The sequence below is a fragment of the Idiotropiscis lumnitzeri genome, chromosome 9 (genome assembly GCF_059441095.1).
Source record: "Idiotropiscis lumnitzeri isolate Australia: NSW breed Sydney's pygmy pipehorse chromosome 9, RoL_Ilum_1.0, whole genome shotgun sequence".
NCBI lineage: Eukaryota > Metazoa > Chordata > Actinopteri > Syngnathiformes > Syngnathidae > Idiotropiscis > Idiotropiscis lumnitzeri.
This window is the reverse complement of record NC_142399.1, coordinates 3,855,817-3,870,000: the sequence shown is the minus strand read 5'-3', so window position 1 is coordinate 3,870,000 and position 14,184 is coordinate 3,855,817. Positions and strand designations below refer to the sequence as shown.

Below are 14,184 nucleotides of genomic sequence, written 5' to 3'. Positions count from 1 at the left end.
CACACCGTGATGGCTCTGTTTAAATCTTGCAAAAAAAAAAATGCAAAAAAAAAAATACTAATACTAAATTGATAAAAACTAAATTGAACTAAAAGGAAGCATTTTGGAAATAATATATAACTAATAAAAAGCCGCTCAGAAAACTAATAAAAAATTGTGAAATGAAAAAAAAAAAAATAAATACTATTTAAATTGATGAAAACTAAAATGAAACATTTTTGAAAAAATATATAACCAATAAAAAACCACTCAAAAACTAATAAAATATTATGACATTTAAAAAAAAAAATAATAATAATAATAATCCCAAACTATCCCAACATCACTGAGTGGCAATTAAGCATGCTGCCTGCAAGGAGGGCAGCCGAGTGCCGTTAATAAAACAACCTTGGCACCGAGTCAAAATGGCAATTTTACACTTCTCAAATAGTCATCGGGACTCATTTGGGAAGCTCCCACCAGCAAACGATTCCATCGGGGAAACGCAACGACGTGTTGACAGAGTGCGCAGTTAAGAGTAACAATGCCTCCAAGCCTAACTGAGCTGCCAGCTGCCTTCTCCTTTCTCCAATTTCCTATACCACACCACCCCCCCCCCCCTCGTCTTCTGCCATCTTCCCCCAAGGATGCAACGTTGTGAAGAGTGAAGAGCTAAAGTGAAGCTCAACAAGTGTGGGACGCCTCGAGAAAACCGCAAAAGAGTTCTGATGGCGCATTTAATCTGCTATTAGGAGACCAGCTGCAACGAAAGTGACACGCTAACTACTTTGCCCTGGAAACAATTTCATCCCGAAACGGTAAAAGTATCATTCTAGCCAAGGGGCACCGCATGAGTCAGTGAGTAGGATGTGCGTGACATCCATCATCGCGCCGTTAAATAGACAGGAAGAACTTTTTAAACAGTGTGGATGTAATTGTGTAAGCACGTGTGTGTGTGTGTGTGTGTGTGTGTGCTCGCCTACGCTCCTTCATTAGCTGTGGAGGTGTTCTCATGATCCCCTCTATGCTGCTACTTGTGAGGTCGCGAAGAGGAGATTACCTGCGCGCACTTCTATAATTACCTCTCATCTCTCAGCCCGCTGCTCTCCAAACACAACAGGGAACGCTAGGCCAGCGGAACGCTCCGCGAGCACAATGTAGCAGGCTGAGGGGGATTATTTTCGAGAGGGTTAGATTTCACTTGAACGTTGATTTGAGAACACCCACACTGCCTTTAAGTAACACAGGTTAGCAGCGAGCGCGCGCAACACACACACGCTGTCATCCAAACACACAAGTTGCTTGCAAGTAAGAGTGACTCACCTGAAGCCTTCCCCTTCCCACACAAAATCCCACTTAATAAATCTTTCACAAGTATTCTTGTGCTGGATCGCTTTTTGTGTCGGGGGCCTTGACAGAAAAGCACGCTGTCACAGCATGAACACACTGCAAGCATTGTGGCATCCAAACGCAACAATAGGGGTAACTCGTCGGATTATCAATAGTGAGAATTTTGAAATTAGAATTATAAGCATCTTGTGAAGTTCAAAGCATCTCTCTCTCTCTCTCTCTCTCTCTCTCTCTCTCTCTCTCTCTCTCTCTCTCTCTCTCTCTCTCTCTCTCTCTCTCTCTCTCTCTCCTCTCTCTCTCCTCTCTCTCCCTCTCTCTCCCTCTCTCTCCCTCTCTCTCTCCCTCTCTCTCTCTCCCCCTCTCTCTCTCTCTCTCTCCCCTCTCTCTCTCTCTCTCTCCCCCTCTCTCTCTCTCTCTCTCCCCTCTCTCTCTCTCTTCCCCCCCCTCTCTCTCTCTCCCCCTCTCTCTCTCCCCCTCTCTCTCTCCCCCCCCTCTCTCTCTCTCTCCCCCTCTCTCTCTCTCTCTCTCTCCCCCGTCTCTCTCTCTCCCCCTCTCTCTCTCTCCCCCTCTCTCTCTCTCCCTCTCTCTCTCTCTCCCTCTCTCTCTCTCTCCCTCTCTCTCTCCCTCTCTCTCTCTCTCTCCCTCTCCCTCTCCCTCTCCCTCTCCCTCTCCCTCTCCCTCTCTCTCTCCCTCTCCCTCTCCCTCTCCCTCTCCCTCTCTCTCTCCCTCTCCCTCTCCCTCTCCTCTCCCCCTCCCCCTCCCCCCCCCTTGCTACAGCACCATCTGATTGGTTCGCCTGTTTGCTTTTTCATCTACAATCACGCGCACACACAACATACTTTGCTGAAATTTGAATAAATGTCAGTCTACTAAAAGGCACGTCATCCATCTGCAAAACCAGAGGTGCTGCCACGCATGAGGTGGGAATGCTGCTGAGGCAGATGGCACACAACAGCGCTCACATTAGCCGGGAGGGCTGAGAGCTACGACCTGAGGAGGTTTGCACAGAGGGGAGGGCGACGAGAGACCATCCCACGAGAGAAAAGTCTGGCTCACTGAGGGGCCGTGCGATGCACAGGTTCCCTCACGCGGCGCGACATTAAATGGGTCTTTAAATGCCAATCACGGTTTTCCTCAACCCATGAGGATTTACATTTTGCCTCCGTTCAATCTCCATAAAGTAAATGAAAGTGTACATGGATGCATACAATGCCACAGAAAAAGATTGGCCTTGTTCCTTGACAGGCCAGAAAGCATTGATTCACTAATCCAGGAATTCCCAACCACATTTGACATGACAGTTGTTGCGAGGGCTCAACAGGTGTGCCGCAGGAAATTACCCAGTCTCACTTAATTGGTCTGAAAAATTATTGATTTACTGCTAGCAATGAGCCTTTGTTCCTCTATCTTTGCTAGTGATGTACAGTGACAGGCAGAACAATGAAATCCCTTTCCACTCGGTGGGCAATCCAAAATGACGCTTTGTTTGCACCTCAACATCATTTTCATGACATTTTTTTTGTATGGTGGTGTCCTGAGAGAGCGTTTTATAAAGTCAAATGTGTGCCTTAGATCGAATAAATACTAATCCATAATGGCACTGCTCTAACATAATATTCATAGCCACCAGGATGACAAAACTGTACAATTTTGGAATACGCTGAGAAAAAAAAAAAAAATTCTGCTTTCTACAACAGCATTTGCCAGCAATTTCTGAGAAACTATTTTTTATTTATTTTTTTTAGTCCAAAGATAAAAAGCTACAGGCGAAAAAACAATTCCAGGCATAGCGTGGTCTCATTGTAAACTAAAGCAACGCAGCCCACCCCATCACTCAGCCTGGTCAGCGACAATCACAATTCAAATTGTTCACAGCAGTCAGTCACAAACATGACACAAAAACACACACATGCAAAAGATTCAATATGGTTTCATCGTCCCTTCCATCCATTTGTTACACCGAAGCTGGATGGGCTTTTGGTTCGAAACAGCACGTTAACCACAAGTGGGCTCCAGGATGTTTAAAAACATTGAAAAAAATAAATAAATGAAATAAACAGGGGGGTCATCGATCAAACCAGAATTTTGACACAAGTCAGTACACATAGTGGCGCCATTGTCCGGAGAAAGGTTGTGTCTGGGAAGAAACAGATATGACCATCAAATTTTAACTTGACATTCTACAAAGCCACGCAGACCAAAGACTGAGAGGCGTCGTGCAAGAGTTCAAAAAGTGCCAGGTTAGCAAATGTGATGCATTTAAATGACTAATCTGAAAAGTCAAACGAGCGTGAATGATTTGGGGACAAGCAAACGCCTCATTCATTACAATAGTCATTTATCATTCTATATATTTAATTATTCTATATTTTCCGTGAACATTATTGGGCGTAAAGGCACCAAATGATAAGATTTACATTATTTCCTATGGGAAATTCGTACGATTCAGTTCGACAGACTTTTTAGAACAGATCATTCACAATGTTTCTAATTTATGCTTCCGATTAGAATGAAGACAAACACATTTGTGTCAAAATGTCCAGGATTGGATCCATTTTTTGTTCTGCATTTCCTCCCGCAAGTGTCAAGTGAGCTGTAGTTTGCCCTCAACTGACTTTGAGGAATGGATGAGGTTCTCCGCCCGTGGACTGCTCATCATGCATGAATCAATCAATCACTGAACACTTGCTCGATTGACAAAACAAGCAAAAAAAGCGTCTTCAAGGAAACGGTGTGGGGGGGAGGGGTCAAGCACTGGGGAGAAGATGCAAACTCCGCACATCAGCACGGATTCGAACCTCCAACTTCTGAACTATAGCTAGTCGGCCACCGAGTCGCTGTTCGTCAACTTAAATAGGAACTTGTGCAACACAGGTATGAGAGGTTCACCACCTGGAGTTAATTCGGAGGAGCTGCAGAAAACATATTGAATCTTTGCAAAAGCACACGAACCCCGGCGGGGGCCCAAAGGCAGAAAGTACTCACCCGTCAGCGGGTCGTACGAGCCGTCCAGATCCCGAGAGTCGGCCAAGCTTTCGCGGTTTTTGCTCTTCATCTTTTTTTTCTTTTTTTAAATTCTCGTCGTCCTCCGAGCGCGGCGTTAAAATGAGCAAACCCGTTGGCTGGCCTCCCCGTGGATGGTGTTTTCAGTTTGTTTTAAGCGAATTGCGTACACCTGTTAACGAGAAGCATTTGCCGAGCCATGGAGCTTCGAAACTCGAGGCGTGCAATCCCTCGCCTTCTCTGCCGAGTGAGCGGCGCGCGCGTCTGCGACCGCCCTCACGAGCATTACGCGCGCGCCCACACCGCACACACTTACGCGCACGACGTTGACTAATGGAGCCAGTCCTTCATTTTTTTTAAAGACAATAACTCTCTTAACAACAAAAAATATAAACAATCCCGTTCTGCTTTTTAAGCAACACGGTGGGCAGGAGTGTCATCTTTATTAAGAAACGTCTATTTCTTTTTCATTTATGACACAAAATCTCAAGGCACACCACGTAATAAAATGTTAAAAAAGTGTACTGTGGTGCCTTGACATATAATTTAAATATATATATATATATATATATATATATATATATATATATATATATATTCATGCACTAACAGTGGAAGAATCTAAAAAAAGTCCTTTTTTTTTTTTTTGCCAAAACAGTGTTGATCATTTGCACATGGTAGAATAGTACTGCATACACTCATCTGGTAGCCACTGAGCAGACTGCTTTCAAACTTGGCCTAACATTTGGCACCATTTGTGTATTCCATCTTTAAATGGCAAGGCTGTGTGAGTGCAATTTCTCCTTGTAGCTCCAACCACTCTCTCGGGCTGCTGTGCACAGCAGCGGCGGGAGCAAGTTGGTCTTTCATTAGAAGAAAGGCGGAGCAATTTTTTTTTTTCATATATATCACCATCGCTTCACTTTCTCATGATAGTGAGGATAAATGCATGGCAAAAACAAACACGTAAAATGCACGACGTACAGTGTGAATGAGGTTTACGCTGTGCGAGCGTTTCGCATTGTTTGTTTTTTCCCCAAAATGTATAGCACAATAAATATCATTGATGACTCCAAACAACGGAGCCACAAATGCATTCTTTTGAAACATCAAAGTGCAGAGTAGAAAGCTATAACTTCAATTTCGGAACGTTGTCCTCATTTGGATTTTGTCTATTTCTGATAAACAAGAGGCCCGCAATCACCAAAAGGTTTCCGTTTTGCTGTCAACCAAAACCAACAAAATATTTCACAGATATGGTCGATTGGACACTGATTGAATTTCTGCCCGCGCTGAATAAAATGAAATGAGGAGAGCCCGATTTTAAATAAAGGCGAGGATGAGGGCGAGAAAAAGGGATGGCGTTGGATCGATTTGCGTCAAGTTGGAGGCGATTTGATGATGCACGCGGCAAATAAGGAGAATGAGCGAGTTGTTGATGAGGAGGCCATCTGAGACTGCGGAGTGCCCGATGAAGGATTTATGATGAAACTTGACAGTGAATGCACACACACCACCCACAGATACTGACAGCCATTTGGCAAAGTGAGAGTCCATTTTCAATTTGCTTCAATCAATATTTTTGCATGCGCTTTTATTTGTAGAAACATTTTCGAGTATTTGATGTATAAACATCAGGAGCAAAGACCACATTTCTTGGGCAAGAAAGCGCATTTGGCACCTGGATAATAAATAACACGACTACTCCTGTTACGACTATATGCCTAGTTTGCTTGGCGATGTCGTCAGCCATGAAAGATTTCAAGCTAAGTCGCCTCAAGACCAGTGCTTCTCAATTATTTTCTGTCACGCCCCCCCCCCTAGCATGAAGAAAACAATTTGCGCCCCCAACCACCACCCACTCTCAATAAATAATAAAATCAATAAATAATAGCATTTTCGTTGCGTAGCGTTAATACTTGCTGCACACAAAGGGCAAGGGAAGCGCCACTGCCACCTAGTGGAGTGGATGTGCAATTAGATGTTATTGGAGTATGGCGGAAAATGTGTGGTTTGCATGTTCTCCCCGTGCCTGTGTGAGGTCTGTCGAGTACTCCGATTTCTGCAAATGTCTGCTGAGAAGTCAGAAATTCAGGGAAGAGGAGGAAAATTGGGGAAGAGGGTGAAGGAGAATGTATCAAAGAATTGAGATGCACCCTTTGGCTCTTGGCGCACCCTCGAGGTGAGTCACCCGCCCTTGGCACTGAACTATGAATATTAAGAGCACAAATCACTATTGAGAGGCCTAAAGGAAAAAAAAAAAAAAAAGGTGCGTGTTTGTGCATTCAAATCCAGTCTTTAATCACCTCCACCTCGATCCAAGAAGCTCGATGAAACCTCCAAAGTCAAACAATGTGCAATTCAAGGTGTGCAATTACAACAATTACAACTTCAAACCAATCAGGTGAGACGTCAGCTAATACAGAATATATTGGATTATGTTGAACAAAAAAAAAAAAAAAATCTTTCTCATGGAAGTAAAACTTTTGGTGGGTTCCCAGAATATCGTGTGCAGCCTCAGCAGAAAAGCTTGATGACCATCCAAATGGCTGTCACGGGTGATATTTTGGTGCCTCCCAAAATAGAGAATAAAAGGCTTCTTGCTAAGCAGCGTTAAAAAGCACTTCAAATGCGTGAATGACACTTGGTTTCATTATCGGCTGCAGACACTGTCCTCCGGCACGGAGCTGTCACCCGTGCCTCGGCCGCCAGCGCCCGTGAGATTGCTGACGTCCACTGAGACTGACAACGCACAAGCACGTCCACCAATACACACAAACGCAGATGAAAATGAGGAATGCAAATCACTCTTTTCGACAGCTTTGCTCTCGCTCTTCTAGAGTACGATGGCCTCACGGTGCAGAGGTCGTGGGTTCGATTCCGGCTGCATGTTTTCCCCGCGCATGTGTGGGTTTCCTGCGGGTATTCCGCTTTCCTCCCACATTCCAAAAACATGCATGTCAGGTTGATTGACACTCGAAATTGCCCCTTTATGCAGATCGTACCCTGCATAGTTATTTTATTTAAATACAGGAAGACTGGAAAGGTGTGTCGGAGTTCATAAAGCAAAGTGATAAGGTCATCTTCAAAATGTCTTTCATTTGACGACATGGAGGACGGGAGCCTCTTGAGAAATGAAACGCTCAATGTCTGTCAATCACATCAAGTCCCCAAGAAGTCCATTTGATGCTGCTTTCAATTGCAGCGTTGACATCCTCTCCTTTACCATTTTCATATTTAAGACACACAGAAGATCAAATGTGGAAAAGATGACGTGAACGGCAAATGATGCTCACCAGAGACCCTTTTCACGCAGGAAAGAATACATTTGACGGGCTTTACCTCGAGTAAACTGGCCTTGAAGATGAATAATTATGCACATATAATACCACCATTTATAAATACACCCCCCCCCCTCCAGGGAGGCACTGTCTAAGGAAGATTTTGTCCCTTCAGTACATAAACGCGACATTTTATATGCAGCTCGAATAAGCGCAGCTGCAGTCTTGGCTAAACAGCACGCGTCGTACGTTGTACGTCGCCTTCCTCCCCCGTTTCTAAATAAAACTATGCAACATTGTGTTCACTTGAGCTTAATCTGAAGTGACTTTGCACTCCATTTCCCCTCATTGCTCTCATTACCTCCCATCCAGCGGTGACCCCACATCCTCCCTGGCACTGCAACATGAGGTTTCCATTCAGGCTGAGTCAACCGGGAGCTTCCAGGCTGCACGTGTCAATATTTTGTCCTCTGTAATCTCCCATTGCTGTTATCGTCGTGGTGCCGAAAGGAGCCCCGGCCTCACAGGCGGGTGACGGGCGTCAGCTGGGGCGATGCCACTCGATGTCACCTTTATCTCGAGGGGTGTCCTCGGAGACGGCAGAGCACACAGACATGCACACATCGGACTGTCAACATGGGGGAGTTGTTACAGAGTGAGTGTCCTACAATCCTGTCCTGAGTAAAGTGATAAACACACTGCAAATGAACAACATTAGAGACACGTTATACAATGCGGTACAAGAGCCAGAGCTATAAATCTTGACATGATAAAGATGCATATTGTTGTAGTTGAACAGTGGACAGCGACTGCCCAAAAATAATTTAAAAATGGCTTCTATTAATAATTGAAATTTAGCTTCAACAATGATGCTGGGTCTCAACAGGTGTACTTAATGAAGTGTCCCTTGATGCTATTGTCGTTTGCTGACTAGAAGAAAACAAGCATCTGCTTTACTTTCTATTGGACTTTTTTCATTTTATTGTATTTGATTTTATTGTATTTGATTTTATTTGATAAATACTAATGTAGAAACAATCATGAGTGAGAAAGAATCAGTTTTGTCTCTGGTCTTGTGATGATACATAATACCAGTGGTGGGGTTTCGGGCGGAGAAAGAAAAAGTCTTTTGGAGAGATTGATGAAAAGCGAAGGCTTATGGGAACATGCTTGCTATGATGGAAAACGTTAACAGGCAAAGTGCCGATTTGCCGAGAGGACAGATGGATGGCGTCTGGCGGGCTGGAAAGCGCTCCAGCCTTTAGCCCCCAAATGTGGTGTCCCATTAACATCGCCGAAGGCCGCTTTTAAAAAAAGTTGCATTGCCGCTGATACGATTGTATTGTGGCGAGTTGGGATGCATTATCACGATGCAGTCACTTCCTCTCACGAGGCTCTTAAAAGCATCCATCTGAACGCTCGTAACTGCCGTGAAACGCATTGTCTGTCCAATTACTCTGACCATGTGACTAATGGGTGGAATAATTCCACCACCAATGACTGAGTCATACTGTACCGAGCAACCTGGACAGACATGCGAGAACCAAACGACGAATCCAAATGCATCAGAGTCGAAGTCGACGCAGAATCGTGTTTCTTGGCCAAGCGGTCCGATAATCCAGTTTGGCGGACTTCCTGTGTGCATATCACTAAGAACTGAGCAACCTAAATGTTGTTTTGCACAAACTACAACCATAGGTGGCAAATCCTGACCGTAAAAACCTTACCACCATGTTTCTTATGCCACATGTAAATGAGCTCATTTATCTGCCTTACGAAATTTGGGTGTGTGTGAATTTAGCATCCGCCGACATTTGTGCCCAGCCGCAAATGTGCCGTCTAATAAGATACATATGTTGCAAGGATTGCACATCCTATGAGTTGAGCGTCACGACATTGAGCACAAAGCCCCGTAAGGTCAGAAGACTCCTCCACGTCACGCAAACAAATGCATCGTGTCACTCCGGTGGCTGATTTCGCCCTATTGTGTGAGCGCGAATTCCAATAATTGCAAAGCATCCTCAGGGTGTTGAATAAGTAATGCCGAGTCGCCTAATGAAAGATAATGTCTCGCTAATGATCTGTCAAAATGAAGTGTTTGCTTAGAGAGGGAGAGAATCATCTCAGGCTCCAACTCCCACCCGGTGTTGAATACGGGATGAAATTACAGGGCGATACGTAGAATACGCAAACAAAAGCACTTGCAGTATGAGTGAACAAACAAGCGCAAATTAGAATACCGGCAGGTTTGTGCCGGCTTCATCTTCTTCAGTATCCCAACTAAACCGCTCAAATATCATCTCGACAACGTGGAAAGAGGATGAACAATGTTGTTGTTTTAGTCTCGTCGATCCCCTTCCTTCATGGTGGGTCCGAGTCACGACGGAATAAAGCTGACGATTCCATGGAAGGTTTATTTACGGGGCTAAGATTTATTCCGATTTTCATTTTGCTCCAACGTTGCTCTACGAATACAAATTGGACGGCATTTGTGAAGAGAGAAAGGAAAACATGCTTAAAATGTGAACAATTTTAAGGAAGAATCCACATTTCATAAAGACTTCTATCCAATGAAAGCAAATCTCTATAAATCTTAAAAAAAAATTTAAAAAAAGTGAAACGATATGCTTGGCATTGGAGAGCGACAGTTGCGAGTGACAATGCAGACGAGTCCATCAAAAGTAATTGTTGCAGGTTTTCATGATTTACTATTGACATTTCATTTTTAGTTGTGTGCAGCAAAGTCAAGAGTATCTCGCCAGACCTACCAAGGCATTCGTTTTACATTGTCATTATTGTGACATTTACTTCAAAAGAAAGCAAGGTCAGGTGTTTTCAAAGCTACGGTGGCGCATTCTCCAGTAGGCGTGTTGCATTGTCGAAAGCTTTTCGTCCTATTTCAGAGCCACTTTGAAGCAATTGTTCAAAAATGGTTTGAAGCTTCGACGCTTCAGTGATAACGACATCTGCTGGCGAAAAACTAGAACTACAGTCAAATAGAATTAGAATTAGAATTAGTATTTCCGGGTTTGAAACGTGTGCCGGAGCTTCGATTTCAGAGTGCCACAACGGACATGAACCGACAAGAACAGAAAGCAAAGAGGAAACTAAAGGCAAGCAAATTTAACAAGACAACACGGAACACCCGGACAATACCAAACAACTTTACTCCGACAATGCAGGCCATTCATTATCTTTATAAAAGGCGTAACATTTGATGCGGTGCTTGTATTGGATCTACTTACCATGTGGAGGCGTATCTCATGTTCTCTCAAAGCACAAGATCAAAAGTCACACAAGTATGGTGTAATTAAAAAACAAGTCAAGGACGCCCGTGCTTGAAAATACAAATTAACTCATTCACCGCCAGCCCAGGTGAAAGGAATTAACTTTTTGGCGTCTATACCCGTCAATGGCAGTGAAGGCGTGAATAGGAGGCGTGATTGCATGCACGGCGATATTGTTTGTAGTGTCATTTGCAAAAGTCAATTTTTATTCCCCTCTAAAAACGAATGAACTGTTGCCACTCAACAGGGCAGCTCTATTTTTAAAATTTCTCCATTTGCATATATTCATTATTCGTTGTCAGCCACGCATGCAGTCCGCAAACGGCGGTCCATTGATTGAAGGGCTGGGTGAGCGGCGCAATCAATGCAGCGTGCTTTGCCATCCATAAGGGCCTCATCTCGGCGTGTCGTCCCACTTGAGAATGGCATTTACTGTGCGCTCGATACGCTTAGATAGCGGGAGAAAGTCATCATTTTCATTTATGTCAACGCCCGGAAATTAAGGAACACGGTTACCCATCTATTGTCCGAATGAGTCGACTTTTTCCCCGAGGTTCTCTGCCGGCTAGTCGTGCGCGCCTTTTAATGAGTAGTTAAAACTCTAAATGGCACTCGGGGGAGCTGAATTAGTAAAAGATCCCACCGATGAACCACTTGTGTTTGAGACGTTAGACAAGATCTGTATTCGATCGTCCCTTAAGGCCGACGAGGCTGGTTTGGCCATTTTTAGCCCGCATAAATTCACTTCAGTCCATCAACATTCCACTCATCACTCCCCAGGTTGCTCAGAGTGGAGGGGGAAAAAAAGCTGTCTCTGTTTGGCTGCTTCCTAAAACAAGCTGGATGCCGGAACAGTTTAACAAACATTTTAAGTACAACTAGAATAGCAAGTTCAATTTTAGTGACATTCAGCTGAATGAGAAGGGAAATTCACCAAAATTCAAATCTTCAATCCAATATGGTCCATACGGATGTAGATTTAATAGGGATACTCCGACACTCCGATAATCACAACTACATGAATCACAAAATGGAAAGTTTCCGGAAGATTCCTTTCTTTATTAGCCACCACCTCAACTGAGAAATGAAGAATAATGAGCAGGAAGGTTTGCAGGAATATCGTTGTTTGATCCAGTACAAAATTTATCACAAAGGAAAGTCGATTAATCTCACTGCTTACATGTGCAAACAAGTTTGCCAGAATTTTCGTATTGAGAGACTTTTTAAATAGTGGTGGGTAAATGAAGCTTCAAATCTGCTTCATGAAATAGTTGTATTTTTGGACTCCAGTAGAAAGTCATTTAAGAACCCATTGTGGCCCACCAATCAAAAAACCCTGAATTAGACTGTTATATATTTTCTTTATTTATATATGTCAGAGTTCTTTCTCTCTTCCCGGATCATCAAAAGAAGAGAGACTGAAGTGACTACTCAGCACTGGCTCAAAACATACTGTAACTACACACACACACACACACATGCTCCAGGACTACATAAGCAATTGTTTGCCAACATCCAATCCAAAGGGAATTCAAGAGGCAATTTGTCACCGCGGTGGGCCATGGATTGCCGAAAGTCGCGGTAAATTGATGGAGTTGAGCTACCAAAGTCGCTCGACTGCCCTTCCCTTTGAACCATTCGGGACGGCGAGGACCACGAGCTTTCAAGCGGGTACTCTGTCGGGATTGCAACGCAGCGACACGTTCACATTAACGTTAGATGATTTAATCAGGAATGTCTTGCCTCGCGGGGGATAATCCCAAAAGTTCCCAACTAGTCCCAATCGGCTCTCTTCAACAACAGCTCCGTACAAAAACAAACGTGTCGACGTGTAACCACGTGGCGCGACTTTCTTTTCTGTCTCTGATTCGCATCGCTGATTTGATGACATAGTGCCGCAAGTCAGAATCGGAATCAGAATGGCCTTTTTTTGTCATATTGTACGAGATTGGAGAGCTCCCTTCTCCCGTGCAATATAAAAAAATAATAATAATTTCATGTATCAATTAAATTCAGTTCTGCACGACAAAAGGTAGTTGTTTCCGAGAGTGCAGCCTGGAGACGGCTGTCGGGAAGAAACTCTTTTTCAGTCTGTTAGTGTCGATGCACCTGTATCGCCGGCCAGAGGGCAACAGGGCGAAGAGGTGTGAGCTCGGGTGAGTATTGTCCTTGATGATGTCGTGAGCACGCCAATAATCCTCAGCGCTGTTTTGACTGTCCTCTGGAGTCTCACTCTGTCTGCCTCAGTGCAGCTGCCGTACCAGGTAGAGACACAGTAAGTCAGCAGGCTCTCCATTGACGGGTGGTAGAAGGCCAACGCCGATTGAAAGACCACTTTTCCGCTTTTTTGCGGGTTATTCGTCCACATTTTAGTATTTCCCTTGTGTGGAGTGCAATATGTGCGATGTAAGGGCAAAACATGTGACATCTCTTGCATTGAATATCATCAGATTGTGAGCATTGCTGCTTGACCATCTCAGCGACCCAAAACGTCCTAATCAGGCCAAGCCTCCCATTGAACGTCTACCGCGAGCAGAAAGTCCATCACGCGTTCGTCTTCAACATTCCTTCACCGCTTCGCTGTTCTCCCCCGGGGGGCCAATTGAGTGCAGTCATCCCCCTCCTCCTGATAAATGAGGCACAGGAGAGGGAAGCCTCCCCTCTGCGGAGGAGACAATTACACATGGAAGTGGGAGAGAAGGGCAAGGGAACAGATAGGAACGTGGCAGCCGGTCACTGAGCTGTGAAATACTACGAGAGTAATGATGGAGCTTTCATGAGCTCTTCCTGACTATAGTTGTGTTCGCTCTGGGAGGAAAACTAAGCATTGAAGCGAAGGATAATGTTGAACAAAGTGTTGATTTGTGTCATGGGATATATTGTATATTGCTTTATGTGCCCTGCCGGGCCATAATTTACCCCTAGATCAGTGCTTCACAATTATTTTCTGTTACGCTCCCCCTAGCAAGAAGAAAACAATTCACGCCACCCCGCCACCACCCACTTTCAGCCGAAACTATAAATAATAGCATTTTCTTCACTGTAGAGTTAATACTCGCGGAGAGCGCCACTGCCAACTACTGGAGTGGATGTGCAATTACACTTTATTGTAGTACAGCGGGGGAAAAAAGCATGTTCCCTAGGGTCACACGAGCTCCCCTCAGCATCGCCCCCCCCCTTGGGGAACCCCCCCATTATTTGAGAAGCAGTCCTCTAGATTAATTGATTGTTAGTTTTCCTTGTGGTCAATCAAGGAAAGGTCCATTCTGCATCTTGATATTAGC

The 14,184-nt window shown here is 44.4% G+C and overlaps 1 protein-coding gene across 1 annotated transcript in view; it reads right to left on the bottom strand.

The window, feature by feature from the left end:
* Window positions 1-4,644, bottom strand: part of LOC148329908 (A-type potassium channel modulatory protein KCNIP2) — a 74,069-nt gene extending 69,425 nt beyond the window's left edge. The window contains exon 1 of the mRNA XM_088304277.1: window positions 4,315-4,644. Coding sequence (XP_088160403.1) covers window positions 4,315-4,384 — 70 coding nt within the window. The 5' untranslated portion in view covers window positions 4,385-4,644. The remainder of the gene's footprint in view (window positions 1-4,314) is intronic.
* Between the last annotated feature and the right edge of the window lie 9,540 nt (window positions 4,645-14,184).